This window comes from Phyllostomus hastatus, unplaced genomic scaffold, assembly GCF_019186645.2.
Source record: "Phyllostomus hastatus isolate PE091 unplaced genomic scaffold, TTU_PhHast_1.1 phas_scaffold_46, whole genome shotgun sequence".
NCBI lineage: Eukaryota > Metazoa > Chordata > Mammalia > Chiroptera > Phyllostomidae > Phyllostomus > Phyllostomus hastatus.
Window position 1 is genome coordinate 43,843,859 of NW_025334032.1, and position 16,062 is coordinate 43,859,920.

The following is a 16,062-nucleotide window of genomic DNA, read 5'->3' on the forward strand; positions in this document are numbered from 1 at the left end:
TGCACCCTCCTGCCTACCCATCGGTTAGAGGAAAGAGACTCAGAAGGGTCGCAGAGGGTCACGTCATCTGTGTTTCCGAGGGGAGTCCCAGGTCAGAACCCACCGTTCCGGTGAGAAAACCAAAACCACATTGAGAAGTCCATGGAGAACCGGGGTGGGGGGTGCTCTCGGGATAAACAAACACTACCTCCAACCAGATGAAGCATTTTAGAACCACGCTGGAACTACAGAGGGAAAAAACGGAGGTGTTGGCACCTTGGTTTCATTCTGGTGAATGGAAAATAATCATAAGCGTTTCACAGGTTCACCCCAGCGCCCTGCTCCCGCTTGTCCCTCTGAGGGTGCGGGTCTCCTCCTGGGACTTATCTGCGTCGGGGCTTCAGCAGGAAAATTAGACCATGGGACAGTGCGGCCAGCTCCGGTGGGGAAGCGGCAGAGGCCCTGACTCAAGGACAGTGGCCGGAAAACGTCCCCAAAATAAAAAGCAGGACTAGTTTGGCTAATTGACTGCTTTGGGAGTTACAGACCCCAGATTCATCATCACCTTCACCGCACCCAAATAAAACCCTTAACTCAGACGACACATGCCTGTGCATACAGACACATCACGTGTGTACTCATCACACACAGGGTCGGGCAGAAGTCAGGCCTGCTTCAGTGTGGTCGGTAAGGTAATATTATCGGTGTCATAACTGAGAGTTTTAATTTGACTATTTCATCTAAAATCCCATATGGTATGCTTGAGTGTGATGTGGTGATGTTACAGAATTGCTTGTGATTTGGGAATAAAAGAATTCGGAATAAAAGAGTCTAATAAAAGAGGGGGCGTTATTTGTGCCGGGCCCTACACATACGCGCGCTCTGGAGAGAATGTCTCCCAGGGCACGGTTACTTCTCGCAGACCGGAGCCTTGGGTTGCCCTCCAGCCGACCTAGGGCTACAAAAGGCCGTTGTGAGGCCGAAGACAGGGGTGAATTTGAGGGCGGTTTGCAGAGAAAGAACCAGCTGGCATCCTCTGTGCGATTCCCAGAGGACCCACTGAGGGCTCCACTGCATGCCCACCCCCTCCACAGACCGCACTCCCCGGCCAGTCCACCGCCTCGCGACAGCCACCCGCAGTCCCGACACCTCCGCGCGCTTCTCCAGGTCTAGGGAACAGCGAGGAGACGCCCCCGCCCCCTTCCAGAGGCCTGACCTTACCGGCACTTTCCGGCCAGGAGCCAGACCCCTCCGCGCCACCCGCCCTGCCTCTGCCGCCCGCACCAGTGGGGAAACCAGGGCCGGACACCGCGCACAGAACAGCCCCCAGCACCAGGGTCTCGGCCGGAAACCTCCCCGACAAGCGCGGGGCGGGGAGGGGGGAGAGGGGAGGGGGCGGAGGGACCGAGGGGGCGAGGAGGCGGCGGCTGCGGCGAGGATGCACGCGGGGCTCCTGGGGCTCTCCGCCCTGATGCTGGCGGCCGAGCAGAGCGCGCGTAAGTGCCGGGCAGCCCCAGGCTGGGAACCTGCCGGGCTCACCCCTCCGACACCCCAACCCCTGCACGCTCCACCCCTGCCCGGAACTGCGCCCCGCACGAACCTGCCTGCTGAGCACGCCCGCCCAGACGTGAGCGGACGCCGGACGGACGCGCGATTCCCGCCCCCTGTGTACATGAGCTCCCGAGCGAGGGACCCCCTCCGAAGGAGCAGCATTTTACCCGCGGAGGCTGAGCCCCCCGTGGATGCCTGACTCCCCCCACCCAGGGTGCACGATCCCCGAGCGCAGGAGATCGCTCCTGGAGGCACGGCTCCCCCTCCGCGGAGGCTCGGCCCCTCGCAAATGCACGACCCTCCCCTAGATGCAACACCCCCACCCCGGCGGATCCGTGGCCCTCCTTTGAAACACTGGCACACGTATCCCGCCCCGCCCTCCAGAAAGTTCTCGGGACTCAGCGAAGAGCTGTGGGTTCGAGGTGGGCTGCAGGCCGGCCCGGTGCGCCCTGTTCCCCGCCCACCGCGGCAGGCCTCGGGGGCTCTGGCTGCTTGGAGGCCAGAGTAGGGTCGAGTGGGACGGGGCTCGGCATCCGCGCTGCCCTGGAGGTCTGTGGCTCCGCCTCGGGGTTTAGAACAGCCCAGCGAGGCCACTAGGGACACCCCTATCCCTTGGAGACCCGGGTCCCCACCAGCCAAGGCGAAGCAAGATGGCAACACTTTTAGCGCCTTTCTGGTTTGAACTGGTAACTCCTTCGGCGCCGGAGAGAAGTCCAGCCTCCGCCCACTTCCGCTGGGCTCCCTGCAACGCCTTCTCCTTGGAACGCTCCGGAGTGGGGAGGAGGGGTGCATTAGGAGGACAGAGCATCTAAGCCACGCCCCTCTGGGCAGCGCCCCCTCCCCGGCGCGCACACAGCTTTACCACTTTACCCCTGGGAGCCAGTCGCTGCTCCGGGTTGGTGGGGTCCCTTGTTTGAACCTCAGTCTCTGCGGGTCTCCCCAGGGCGCCCGCTGTTTCAAAGACGCACCAGCAGAAGCCGGCGTGAGCAGGCAGGGCATCGTCCCCGCCAAGCAGGGTGGAGGCAGAACAGGACCCCGTGGTCTTCAGCACGCACCAGGCCCAGATAGGTCCCCTCGGGGAGCGGCCTGGCCCTCAGCGTTCCTCCCGCAAAGACTCTGTGCTGGGGGCCCCCGCTGCGGCCGCAGGAAGCCCAGGGGGCGGTGGAGCAGGAGACAGAGCCCGAGGGCCCAGGGTGGCTGCCCAGGCCCTGATCCCTTGTCCAGACCTGCAGGCGTCTGTCTGCATCGAGGGCCGAGGGCCGTGCTGCTGCTGCTGCTGCTGCTGCTGCGACTGGCGGCAGCGCACGTGCCCACTTTAAACTCCAGTGTCACCGGAAACGACGACAGGACCTTCCTGGACATGCCGGTGTGGACAGACGCAGCGCCGTCTCCACTGTCAGTGATGGGGGAGGACAGACCCTGCCCTCCCGAACAAAAACATGCATCCCGGCCAGCAGCGCACAGAGGGGCGGCTCCGCGCGCTGGCTGCCGCGGACTGTTTGCTCCTGTGATCTGGGCCGTCCAACGGTGCCTTCGTCTGTCTGTCCGTCTGTCCCTCCGCGGTGCCTGTGCCTCGGGCTCCCTGGTGCTTTCATTCGGCCTCGCGCCCATCCCGCCCGCCAGGCGGCCCAGCAGCTCTCGGGCTGGGTCTTGAGAGCCCTGGCGGGGACAGTGTGGGCTGGTCACCCCAGCTCGGTCCACCGCTCACTGGCCCTCTGTCCTTCCCCCTGCACCCAGGCCTCTGCGCCGCCGTGTACTACTTCGCCACAGGACAGCTGCTCTGGGCGTGGCTGACCTTCGCGGTGCTGCTGCCCGGCTTCCTGGTCCAGGGCCTGAGCTACCTGTGGTTCCGAGCAGACGGACAGCAAGGTCACTGCGGGCTGGTCACGCTGCACCTCCTGCAGCTCGGCGTGTGGAAGCGGTGAGCCTGATGAAGTCAACCGGCAGGTTCTTCTGAGCACACGTGTTCTCTCCTGGGGCCCTTGCAGGGCTCAGAGGGAGCCCCCTGCTGTCCCACAGGTCCGGGCTCCCAGCGACCCCCCCCCCCGCCCCCCGCCACACCCCAGCCCCGCCCACAGCGGGGCGGAGCAGGACCCCCTGCGGCAGCGTCTTCAGTGCGCCGTGAGGGGTCAGGGGCCCCGGTGCGCAGACAGGGCAGGCCACTCTCTCCAGAATGCCACAGGTCCCACCAACACGCCAGGGAAAGGGGGCTGTTCTGGTCAAGCCCACAGTGGGGCCCCACACCATCGCCCTCCCCCCTCAGGCACTGGGACGTCACCTCCACTGTGCTGGGGAAGGCACCCCGCCCGGGCCCGCGGCTGCTGCTGCTCCTGGAGGCCGACCTGTCCGCCCTGCGCCTCCTGGAGGCCCTGCTCCAGACCGCGCCCCACCTGCTGCTGCAAACCTGCGCTCTCCTCGCCTCGGACTTCACAGACGTTGTGCCAGGTGGGTGACACCTGCCCCCCCACCCAGCACTGACTGTCCCACTTCTCAGGGGGGCCAGAAACGAATGCCTCACTCAGCAACACCCCACAACCTACGGCTCCCTCTGCCCGCAGGGGTGAGCGCCCTGTGCTCCTGGGCCGCGCTGTCCTGGGCCCTGGTGTGCTGCACCTGGTTCGCCGGCTCCGTGAAGCCGGGCCCCCTCCCCGCGCCGGGGGCTGCCCTCGCCTGCCAGCAGCTGTGGAGGATGGGCATGGTGGGGGCCCGCGTCCTGACTCTGGCGCTGTTCTTCAGGGCCCACCACGCCTGGGGGCTGGCCGTTGTAGGTGAGCTGAGCCCGGGCCCCGCTGTCCCTTGCTGCGTACCGGACTGCCCAGGGGCTAATGCCTTCAAATACCCACTCACCCCTCAACCCCAGCGGGCGTCCGGAATCACAGGGAGGCTCCGGCGGGCCGGCCTTTGCGACAGCGCCTTTCCTTGCATGCCTGGCACCCCCAGGCTCCTCCTGTGCCCTTTGAACCCGGCAGATAGCCTGCACCTCACACGGGGCAGCAGAGGATCCCAAGACAGAAGACACGGAAACTGTCGGTCCTCCTCACAGTGGCCCACACGAGGCCTCTGCTGTGTTCTACCCGACAAAGCAGTCGGCCAGCCCGGGGTCCAGAGGCGGAGGAGGGGGCTGCAGCCCCCATGGCGGTCAGGGAGGGGGCTCTCCCTGGAGACGGGTCCCACGGCCAGCAGCCCAGCCACAGAGCCCCTGAACTCCGGAGCACACAGGAGGGAGGCACAGGGAGCCCCCAGCCCTGACGCAGTGCCGCAGTGTTCCCTGCGTCCGGTGACATCTTCCAGCCTCCGGGAGCCCTCCACTTCATTGGCTGGGCTTTGAGCATCTCCCCTGACCCCAACCCTCGGTCACCCATGTCCTGCATGGCCACACGGGGGCGCTGCAGAGTCTGTGTGCCCGTGTGCCCGAGCAGCGGCGTCTCCCCGGATGGGGGGAGGCTCCGCAGGAAGGCGCAGTGGCCTCCTGTTTACGGAGCACAGTGGCGGCTGAGAAACACCCAGCCCGGAGCCCGGGGCAGGTGTGGACACACATCACTCGTTAACAGAAAGGAGATATTTCTGGAAGAAAGTGGGTTCCTAAAGAGAGATTAACTCTTCTATTCACTTTTTGACATTCAGCTCAAACTCCAGTATAACATTATTTAGCTTAAAACTAGGAATAAAAAGTGCAGCTGGAGCCCTGAGTGTGGCTCAGTTGGTTGGAACGTCCTCCCGTAACCAAAAGGTTGCAGGTTTGATTCCCGGGCAGGGCACCTGCCTCTGGTTTGGGGTTCAGTCCCCAGTTCGTGTGCGTAGGATCCCTGGTCCAGGTGCAGACAGATGGGAGGCGACCAGTCGATGCTTCTCCCTCCCATGCATGTTTTTCTCTTTCCCTTCCTCCTTTTCTTAATCTCTAAAAGCAATGAAAACACGTCCTCGGGTGAGGATAAAAAATAAATAAAACTGTAGCTGCACCGGAGACAGATCTCACGGCAGTGATTAGAAAGTGGTGTGTCCTCAGCTGCCTCGGCTCCTTCTAAACCAGGGGTGCCAGCTCTCTTCCACCGGGCACCGCATCAACCTCCCGTTTGCGTTCAAAGGGCCGGATGTAGAGCTCCCTGCCTCTAGTTGAGGAGCAGTCACATTTGTACGGTCCTAAAGTTATTTCAGCCCTTTGAAGGCAACCACAAGGCTGACGTGGTCCCCGGTGAAAATGAGTCTGACACCCCTGCTCTAAACCCTTCCTGGGACTCCGGGGCACAGATGCAGGGTGTCTGGTACGTGTGGCGGAAGCTGGTCTCGGTTTTCTCAGCCCTGGATTAGGCCAGCCGCCCTCGATGGGGCTCCGACGACATACCCCGCGCAAAGAAGACACACGCGCTTCTCCGTGCTCCGGTCTCTTTGGGTCTGGCCTCTCTTCCTGGCGCTGAGGCGGGGTCGGGGGCTCAGAGAGGCAGTCCCGAGGCCCCGGTTCCCCTGTCCTTGCCCCACCCACCCCCTCCTCCCCTCCGGGACCCTGACTTTCCGCCCTTCTCCAGGGGCCCACTGGCTGGGGATGACGTTCTGGCTGGTGGCCCAGCAGAGCGACCTCGTGGACGGCACCTGCCACTGGAGGCTGTTCAACCTGCTCGTGGGGGCCGTGTACACCCTCTGCTACCTCGACGTGCGGGACAGCCCTTCCAGGAACCGGATGGCCGCATTCTACACGGTGGGCACGGGCCTCTCCAGCCCTCACTCCTCCTGTGTATACGGGAGAGCCCCAGTCGGTGTGAGTCCATGCATGTGTATGTGTGTGTGTGTGTGCACACTTGCGCACACACAGCTATTTAAGAAGGGAAACCTCAGGTTTAGGAAAACTTCCAAAAGGAGTTACTGTCCTGAAGAGGGACGTTGGCCTCTGTAAACAGTACCCCGGGCCCTGTTTCCCCCCACGGCTGCTGTATCCAAACCTGGGGGTGTTCAGCCGTGTCCTTCCGCCGCTCTGCACGTCACCCCGTCTGGTAAACACAACCGCAGCCCTGCTGTGCGATGCACACCACGTCCTCGGTAATCCACTCGGCCGCTGAGCTCCAGCCGGGGGCCCGGGACCAGACCGTGGGAGGAGCTCGGAGGGGATGTGGTGCCCGCCTCCGGCTGCCCCTCGCCCCGTGCGGGAGGTGAGCTGTTTGCGGCCGAGCGACCAGAAGGAAGAGGCAGAAGGGGCGCGAGAGCCGAGAGAGCAACGCCGTCCGAAGCCCACGGGCGGGCCGTCCGTATGGGCCCCGCCGGGCGAGCAGAGGTGCTCTGGCCGGAAAGTGCGGTCGGGCTGCCGACAGCAAAGAGGGCCGTGCGGCCACCTGCCTCGGAGCACAGGCGCTGGCCACAGACGAGCTCGCGTGGAACCCCAGCCCCGCCAGCGACCGTCCCCCGCTGCTGTGGCCAAGGCCGTTGCCCCTCTGGACCCATTTCTCATCAGCACTTGGGGGCCAGGCTGCTCATAGCAGCCCTGTGACCCTCTCTGGAAATCCACCCGTCCCGGTCTCTATGAAGACTGAAGGAAGATTAAACAACGGGGCACAAAGCAACCGGCAAGTAGTGGTCATCACTTTACTGCTAATAAAGACAAGGACACTTCTGGGAGCAGGCCCACCAGGACGGCGCCGTGAGCGGATAGAAGGGGCCGGAGAGGCAGCTCTGGCCAGGGAGGTGGGCGGCACGGTCCCCTCCCACAGGGCTGCGTGACCCCATCGGCCTGGGGCGCACAGACCGGAAAGGCTGCGTGATGTTGGGCACGTTACAGAGCCCCGGCCAGCCTCCGCCTGCACACCTGAGAGCGAGAGCAGTAACGCCCTCCCGTGCAGTGAGGGTGAGTTTGTTGTTCCCGGCCCTGCGCCACGCCCACAGCAGCGTCCCAGCCCACAGGCACCCATGTGTGACTGACGTGGACGGTTGGCTTTCCCGTCCCCCTGCAGAAGCAGTGTCCCCTCCGCCAGTGCCCACGCAGGCCCCGATGAACAGGAACTGACCGGGGAGAAGTTGGGTGTCTGTGGCGTTTGTTTGAGTCGCTGGGCCCTGCCACACCTTTGTCTCCACACCAGCTCCCAGGGGTTGCAGAGGCTGCCACGCCTGGAGGGGAAAGGAAGCTTCACGGCTTCCTGCTGTCTTGTCACTGAGTCACCGGGTTAGGAGCAATTATGTGTGAAAAACAGGAATTAGTACCGAAGTCCGGAGCCGCATCTGCAGGGATGGCCATGCCGTCCGTGGGTGGGGCACGCCGCAGGTGCAGCACAGGACAGGTGCAGTACGCCGCAGGTGCAGCACACCACAGGTGCAGTACGCCGCAGGTGCAGCACGCTGCAGGTGCACCCCTCGGCCCCCCACCGTTTGACTCACAGACTCCTTTGGACTCATCACAGCCCCACTGCGTGGAGTCACGACCATCCACCCTGGAGCCAAGAAAGTGGACTCAGGACTGGCGGGGGTCGCTCCCTGGCCAGGCCCAGGTCTCCTGCCAACACCCCGCCCCCCCAACCCCGTGTCAGGCCTTGTCACTCGGTCCTTTCATGGCCTCTCTGTTCCCTAACAGGCTCTTCTTGCCTGGCAGAGAGACAGGAGCCTGGATCCCAACAGAAAGTTACGCCTTTTGGGTTAATGGTGTTGTGTTGGCAAAGAAGAGTAACACCTTCTGGGGGAAGCGGAGAGGCCCAAAAGCAAAGACCACCGGGTCTGCTTTCTAAGGACGATGGGCCTGGTGGGCTGCTTAGTGGAGCCCTGGTTCCTAATGGCTAATTAAAAAGTCTGTTACCTGCTTACATCATAGAAAACTTGGCCCCAGATCAAAGCCACCAAGAGCCTGCCAGAGCCCAAGGCAGGGAGAAGTGGGCATTCTGAGGATCGCTAAGCCACTCCTAATAACGTCGTCAGTGCTCTCCTTGCTTGCTCTCCTCATTTGCGTCTTCTAGAGTTAAAATGACACCCACCAATGGCCACGCAGTCACAGCACTTGGAGACTTAGCACATCCGAATTACAATTCAGTTTTCCTCCTGTCTCCTACACAGTGTTTCAGTGTACCACCTTTGAATCATGTCTAGTTTAATTATTTCAAGAAATTTGTATTTTGCATGTGAAAACTGGAAAGCAACGTTAATAAGCCGCCTGGTGGGAGGGACAAAGCTCCATGGGGTCACCCGGGAGGCTCCCCTGCTGCCCCCTAGTGGCTGCAGAGCAAACTTGAACGTTTAAGGAGGCAAAAACTTGAAAAAGGCTGAAGTTAGTTCTGCGAGTGTGTGACTCCGGCTTCCTGGAACTGACTGGCACGATGAGCTGTGCAGACACCTTTCGTTGTCGTGTTATAAAACCGACACACGCATACAGCTCACACGAGCGTGTGGACGATATCAAGCCGGAGATGAGGTCTCTCTCTCAGCCCTGCCGGACTCGCCAGCGGGGGCCAGGCAAGCCCCCACGGGGGCTCATCCTTGCCCGTCCTGCGCGTTTACAACACTGCAGACACCCGAAGGAGCTGCATGGAAGATAGGGACAAGCCCCCATTGCCAGAGGAGCTCTCGGACCCAGGCCCTGTCCCCAGGGAGCCCCTGCCCAACTCTGGGACGGGCATGTCCCCGAGGCCACGTGCCCCTGGCCGGGGAGGTGACGCTCCCCTTGTCCCCTAGGTCATGCTGCTGGAGAACAGCGTCCTGCTGCTGCTGTCCACTGACTTCCTCCAGGGGGCGTCGAGGACCAGCCTGTGGGCCGCGGCGGGAGCCTGGGCGGGATTCCTGATCGGTGAGAGCCTAAGGGGCCTGCTATTCTCTCCAGGGGCGGCTGACGGCACAGAGGGAAACGCTGCAAAACGGTGCACAGCAGGGGAGGGACGGCAAAGCGAGGGAGGGACACAGAGATTGCCCGGGCGTGCCCGGCTGGGTTCACTCGCATGACTCTCGGGTCTGGGTGCCCAGGAGCACTGGGAGCCACCTGTCCCCAGGGCGGGGCACAGGCGGGTGCCAGCTGGAAGCCTGACCTCTCCCTGGGATGGTCCGGTTCTTGGGGGGCATCACCCAGTCCCCCCACTGCTGCTTCACGTGTTTGCACACTCCAGTTCAGAAACACACACCCCACACCTTCCTAACACGTGCCCCACGCCCAGTTTCCCACCAGCTTCGCACCAAGGAGGTATTTTCTTTCTCCTCCCGTTGACCCGGGACTCGGGGAGTGGAGCCCGGCGGAGGGTCAGCGCCGGCTCAGACAGCCGCAGGGCTCCCAGCCAGGCCTGCGGCGCTGCCCTGTCCCTGGGGCTGCCCCAGCGCCGACTCCCACGCGGTCAGGAGGGAGCCCTCAGCGGGAAGAGGGTGTGTGGACGAGTGTCAGGCAGGACCCAGGCTTGTGATGGCAGCTCTGCCTCTCGTCCTGAGCTCCCCGGACTGACATTGATTGAGCACCCACTGCATGCCCGCAGGGCCGCAACCAAGAACCCCGGGACAGGCGTGGCCTCCCTGAAGTCCATCGTCACTGCGTCTGGGGATTAGGGTTGCATGATCGGGACCTTCACTCCCTTTCTTGGCCTCGGGTGGGTCACTGTGAAGGTGCCACCCTCTCCCTGTGCGGCCCACCTCAGAGTTCACAGCGGTGTGTGGACTGGGTTTGACGAGGGCCCGCTGCGCAGCCAACCCTGGGGGCAGAGGGGTTTGGCCTCCTTTCCCCCCGTTTGCGGCTCGCCTGCCGCCCACCCTCACCCCCTAAGGAGAGGAGGCAAGGGGACGGGGTTGGGCTCCTTCCAGCCCTTCCTGGCCCCTCGGCAGCCTCCCCCGCACCATTTCAGGTTTCATGCTGTTTATGAGGAGGCCCAGGCCAACAGGAAGCTGGAAATAACGTGGGAGGTTGCTGGAACGCTCTGCTATTCCATAGTCAACACTTCTGATCACAATAAATTAGCCCGACAACAATGCAATCAAGATGTTTGTGCACAGAGGAAGGGCTGTTGTTGCCGCTCATGGAAATTCCTCGATCTGGGGTTTCGATGGCTGCCTTTGACCTCTGCGGGGCCTCGCTGTCGCCTCCCCGCGCCCCAGCCTGGCAACCCATCCGCCCACGTGTGAATGGTTAGATCCTGAGTAGTTGACCCAGTCATCTGGAAGCAAAATAAGCCTTTCTACCAACATTCCCACACACACACATGCACACCCAGGGTACTGGGTTGGAGCTGCCCTCCAAGATTTAGGACTTAATGGTGCTATTACATTGTTAAGTTTAGAAACACGGGCGGCTTACGGCAGCTGGAACCAATGTCAATTCCCCCCCGGCTACCCAGGCCTGGTCCCCAGTAGTCGTCCTGTTTTGGATCCCAAACCGTGTTTTCTACTCAGAACGCCAGAGCCTGGGACGCCCAGGGCCCCGGGGAGGTCGCGGGGCTCGGAGAACAGAACCTGCGCTCTTTTTCTCCCCTCTGCTCCAGGCAGCGTCTCGCTGGTCACCTACTACGGCCTGCTCCACCCTAGGTGCTCGGACATCCGGCGGGGCCTCGTGGGGAAGTCCTGCGGCGTCGCAGGGGGCGACACGCCAGAGAGAGGATCTGCTCCCCCGGCCACCGCGGTATCTGGGGAGAGGCCGGGGACCCCAGGCCCAGGGGAAGGGTATGAGCTGACAAGCCTGGAGAAGCCCCCCAGCCCGCAGTGGGCGCCCCCAGAGGCTGGGCTGGAAAGCCAGGGGGCCGGGGGAGACTCGTTCTTCACGCACCACCACTGGCTGCTGCTGAAACTTGCCCTGAAAACGGGAGACGTGTCGAAGATCAACGCAGCCTTTGCCAAGGGCCAGGCTGGCTGCCTCTGCTCCCCCGCGTGGGGGCTGAGCCCACACGACAACCGGCAGAGGGGGAGGGCGCGGCTCTCCCAGCAACAGCCCCCCTCGCCACCCCAGGGCCCCCTGGCCTTGGAGAAGGGCGCCGAGCTCCCCACTGACCTGACAGCAGGGGCCGACTCGTTGGAGACGTCGAGTTACGTCTCTGTGGACAGTGGCGGTTATGACAAAGCTCCTGTCCAGAAGCCATCAGCCACCCGGCAGGAGGACAGCCCGGGGGAAGGAGCGGGGGCTGTTTCTGGGGTGCGAGAAGGAGGCTCGGGGGGGCTGCAGGGAGGAGGGGAGGAGAGCACCACACTGTACTTCAGTGCCACTTCGGCTGAGGTGGCCGCGACCCCACACCAGGAAGGGGCGCGGGCCGCGCCGCAGACCCTGGGGGAGGGCAGCCCTGCTGGGCCGGCCTCACCGCAGCCGGCCACGAAGCCCTTCCCCGTCACCATGGCCAACATCAGCCCGATCCTAGGCCCGGGCCCGGCCAGAAGGTTCCGCCCCAGCCCCAGCGCAGTCCTGCCCGGTGGGGCGCTGGGTGGCTCCAAGGGTGGGGAGGAGCCAGAGCCCACGAGGGACCTGGATCGTCCTGCCACGGCCAGCCCCGGGACGTCCTGGTCCAAGGGGAGCCTGAGACCCCCCGACACGCCCCACCTCACGTCCACCCCCAAGGCGGAGTCCCCTCCCACGGCCGCAGCGGGCAGGAGGAGTGTGTGGTGCTCCCGGGACCCCAGCCACGGTGGGAGCGGCCAGCGGGCCGGCCCACCGAGCCGGTCCCCAGGTGTCGGGACAGGAGAGATCCCACTCCGGCTCCCATGCCCCGGGAGAGTCCCTGCCCCTGTGCTCGGCTGGGAAATGGGGGGCCCAGAGGAGGTCATTTCTGAGATCCCCTGTGGACGCCCCAGGCCACGCGTGTGAGCAGGACACTGTCCGATGGGGTGGCAGCAGGAAAGAGCCTCCAACCAAAATCGCCTGCAGCCTTTCGTGGGCTCAGCGGTCTCTACTGGGTTGTGTTTCTTTGGTGTGGCTTCGGGGAACCCGGAGGTAAAACCCAGAGCCCGGTTCCATTCCGCGCTCCTGTAACAGTCAGTTTCTCCCCACACTCGTGATTGTTGATCTGTGCTAAAACGTGCTCTGGCGGCAGTGTTTTATGGAAGGCGTGGAAAGAGGGCCTAAGCCCTCCCTGAAAGCGGGTGGGAATGTGTGTCTCTAATCGGCAGCCGATTGGAAAGGGCAGGCCTCTCTCCCTGGTCGCTGCGGCAGAGCCCACAGGGTCTTCCCCAGTTAACCGCGCGGCCCTCCTGCCCGCAGGCCCCGCCGGGCGCCTCTTCTGCGCCGCGGACTTCGCACGGCCTCCTGGGCCTCGCTCTCCTCCGCGGGGCGCGAGCGTCCCTCGTGGCGTCAGCGCATCCACCAGGAAGGGGATGAACGTCCCTTTCCGCTCGCGCTCCGTCTCTTTCTGTCCCTCCCCTGCGTGTGCACTCCCTGCGGGCCTGCACTCGGGTCTTCTCCCAAAGCCCTCGCTCTCCGGGCGGGGGGCAGGGGGCGGGGGACTGCCGGCCCTCTGCAAACACCTCTGTGTGCAGGGACCACGTTCAGGCCCCTGGGGGCAGCGGGGCCTGGCTCTGCTCGCACAGACTGGGCGCGTGGGCGAGCGCTTCCTGCAGCGAGCTGACAGGGCAGTCACGGAGGCCGCTGCACGGCAGGGGCGGAGGGCTTCTGCCAGGACGGGTCAGTGGGAAGGAAAGGGAGTTCGCTGACGCAGCAAACAGTCGTCGCGGTGACTGTCATTGTGCTGCCATAGCGCACTGCTCCCCACCTCCCCCACGTCTCCCCCAAACAGGAACAGGACCCTCTTCCCCGATTCCTGCAGATCCCTACCCCCACCCCTTCACCCTCCGTGGCCCTTGGGGACCCTCCCACTCCTGGTCCCCTGGCCTAGGCTTGTCCTGCACAGGTCTTAGTGCTCTAGTGGCCGCTTCCTGAACTTGACCGAGGCCCCCCTTGAAGGCTAAGGAAGGGTGCAAAGCTTAACCCTGAGCTCAGGAGCTGGCGGCCGCCCTTCCTGGTGAAGCCTGGCCTGGGATGGCTGCTGGAACCTCCCAGCAGCACCCCCGAGAGAGAGCGGGACCCGAAAGGGGGCCCCGTGATCAGGGCGCTACGTGGGGCCCAGGGGGCACCTGTACGCCCCACCTGAGCCTTCGAGTTCCTTCTCCCTGCACCCCCTCCCCTGGCAGAGGGCAGAGGCACCTCTGGCCCACTCGGGGCCTCGTGGGCGGCTTGGGCTGCCGTGAGTCCGGGGGCAGCGGAGCCCGGGACACGGAGCTCGTTTAGTTCCCACATCACACGCGGCCCTGCCAGGCAGGGGGTTTCCCCCTGCCTCTGGGCCGCATCCTCGAGGGTCTCCGCCGCGTGCTGACCACCGGAAGTCCCTCTGGCACCAAGCAAGGGTTTTGCTCTCAACTGCCATCTGCTCGCTGTCTCTAAAATAGACGGGTACTTTCCGGGCCTGAATCTGGTTCAGTTTCCTGTAGTATTTAGGATGGCCAACCACCCTGGTCTCCCCAAGAGTGAGAGGTTCCCTGGGACGTGAGCTCTTGGGGCTGAAACCCAGGTTCAAGTCCCGTCAGGACAGCCGCCACCCTAAGACCTGCTAGCGGGACTCGGGTTTTCTGCCTTGGCCGCCAGGTCCGAGAGCAGAGCGAAGAGTTCACGGTTACAAACCTGGGAGGGGCGAGTCTCCTGAAATAGCTCCTGTGCCCCCACCCCGCCAATCTTTCAAAACCCAGCCTGACTGATGTGCCCCTTGCTGGTGACGGCCCCCAAAGTCAACACCACCGCCACCTTCAAGCTCCACGGTGCCGGGAGAGACCCCGCTCCCCCGTCAGAGCTGCAATCCAGATTTTCGGTTCCCATCTCTCGGGGAGGAATCTCCCATGGAAAAACACCATGGAAAAATCCGAGACTCTGACCACACAGAAACATTCATTACGGCAAAACTGCAATTACCGCGTGGCCCGTCAGCGTTTCCATTATGAATGGGGCCTACATCTCGGCGGAACACGATTCTTTCCAGCTGGAATTGGCCGCGGACAGGTTTCCAGCCCTCGGGGGGATTTTCTGGTGCGTCTTCCAATTGGCACGGCTGGGGTGGGGGAGGGGTGGGAGGTTGGGAACGGAATAAACCATGTGGGTTTTTGTTCTTAGTGTGTCCTTTAGGCTGTAATTAAGAAGACACAAACAAACAAAACACAACCAACCAGGATAATTGAGGAGGTCTCGATGACCCGTAGGGTTGGGATTTAAGGGGGATGGTTTGTCTTTAACTTGCTTTGAGAGATGGGGCGTCTGATAAAAGAACGGAGACTCGGTGTTTTTCGTTCTTCTACCTGAAGTGCGGGCAGGCCGGATAGCGATGAGCTGGGCTCGCTGTGCCTTGGAGGGACGCCGTGTACCGGCGAGGCCAGGGTGGCCCGTGGGACCTGGCCTCTCCCCCGCAGCTCTTTGTCCAGCTCGTTCTGTGACTGCACACAAATCCCCTCGTCTGAGAGCCTGGGCCTCAGGGTCCTCGTGGGTGCATCAGGGACACGCGTAGCTGGCTAGGTCACAGAGCTCTGGAGGAAGCCACAGAGGCCCTGGGAGCGGGCTGCTTACCCTGGTGACAAGGCCCCTCTGTTCTTCCCGGACCCCCCAGCTGCCCGCCAGAGCCCTGGAGTCACCGAGCGGTCAGGGACCTGTGCCCCCTTGACCACACAAGAAGTCCCCTTGACCACCTCCACCCTGCTCTGGGTCCTGGCTCACCCCCCAGCAAACGCATACTGGATCCACCTGGAGCTGTAACCGTGGCTTTACTAAACAGTGTTACAGGCGGAGCCCTAAAACCACGGGCGGGGGGAGGGGAGGACAGCCTGCCAGGACCCCCAAGTCTGTAAGGCAGGAGGGGCACAACCCTCCTCCCCACCCCGTCCTGTGTCCTGCGGGTGGGATCAGAGAGCCCTGTCAGGCCTGGCAGAGTCACCGGGTGAGAAAACAGCCTTAAGAAAGGACTCACACCCCAAACAGGAATTCCAAAAGCATTGAGTCCGCCCCCCGCCTCACCTCTAGGACTGCTGGGGAGAGAGAAGGGGAGGACCCTCTTCGGTGAGTGATGGGGGGACCTTTCATTTAGCTACGCAGACCCCCGTGCCACTCTCCGCCGTCTGCAGAAGGTGGAGGCCAGCGCCTCTTCCCCAGCACCAGGAAGTGCTGGGAGCACTCTGAGTAGTGCAGGTGGGTGGACAATGTCCACGTTGAATTGGGTGAGGTTATGACAACCTGCGGGATTTTGAGTCATTGATGTTCAATAACTGCCCGCCGAAAGCGGAATCTGGCGGAGTTTTGACTTGGGATTGACATACGTGGCCCCTTAGCTTTCCTCCCCTTTAATCCAGGGTAGGATGTAGCCCCCACTCAAAGCTGCAAAGCGCGGCGTGTGCGGAGAGAGTCGCTTACCCCTCCGCCCCGCTCACCCCCCAACACACCGGTTACTGCCGCCAGGGGCTCCGGGCCTTGCCGCCTTTCCCAGTGAAGACACTCCGCGCGGGCTCTGTGCCCCGGCGCACGGTACGAAGCAGGCCCGCTTCGCGGGCACGTTTTGCTTTCCGAGCTCACGCGCTACTCTTAATCCCCCCGGAGTCCCGACCCCGGGCACAGCCTTGAAGCGGCCCTTTCCAGCTGCGCCCGGGCGC

The 16,062-nt window shown here is 63.2% G+C and overlaps 1 protein-coding gene across 1 annotated transcript; it reads left to right on the forward strand.

Annotated features, from left to right (window-relative positions):
- The first annotated feature begins 1,417 nt into the window (after positions 1–1,417).
- On the forward strand, positions 1,418–15,175 carry XKR5 (XK related 5). Its single transcript, XM_045821268.1, has 8 exons — positions 1,418–1,475; positions 3,268–3,451; positions 3,794–3,975; positions 4,089–4,298; positions 6,054–6,223; positions 9,169–9,280; positions 10,947–12,074; positions 15,030–15,175. The coding sequence occupies exons 1-8, from the start codon at positions 1,418–1,420 to the stop codon at positions 15,173–15,175; spliced, it is 2,190 nt and encodes a 729-aa protein (XP_045677224.1).
- Positions 15,176–16,062: the final 887 nt, after the last annotated feature.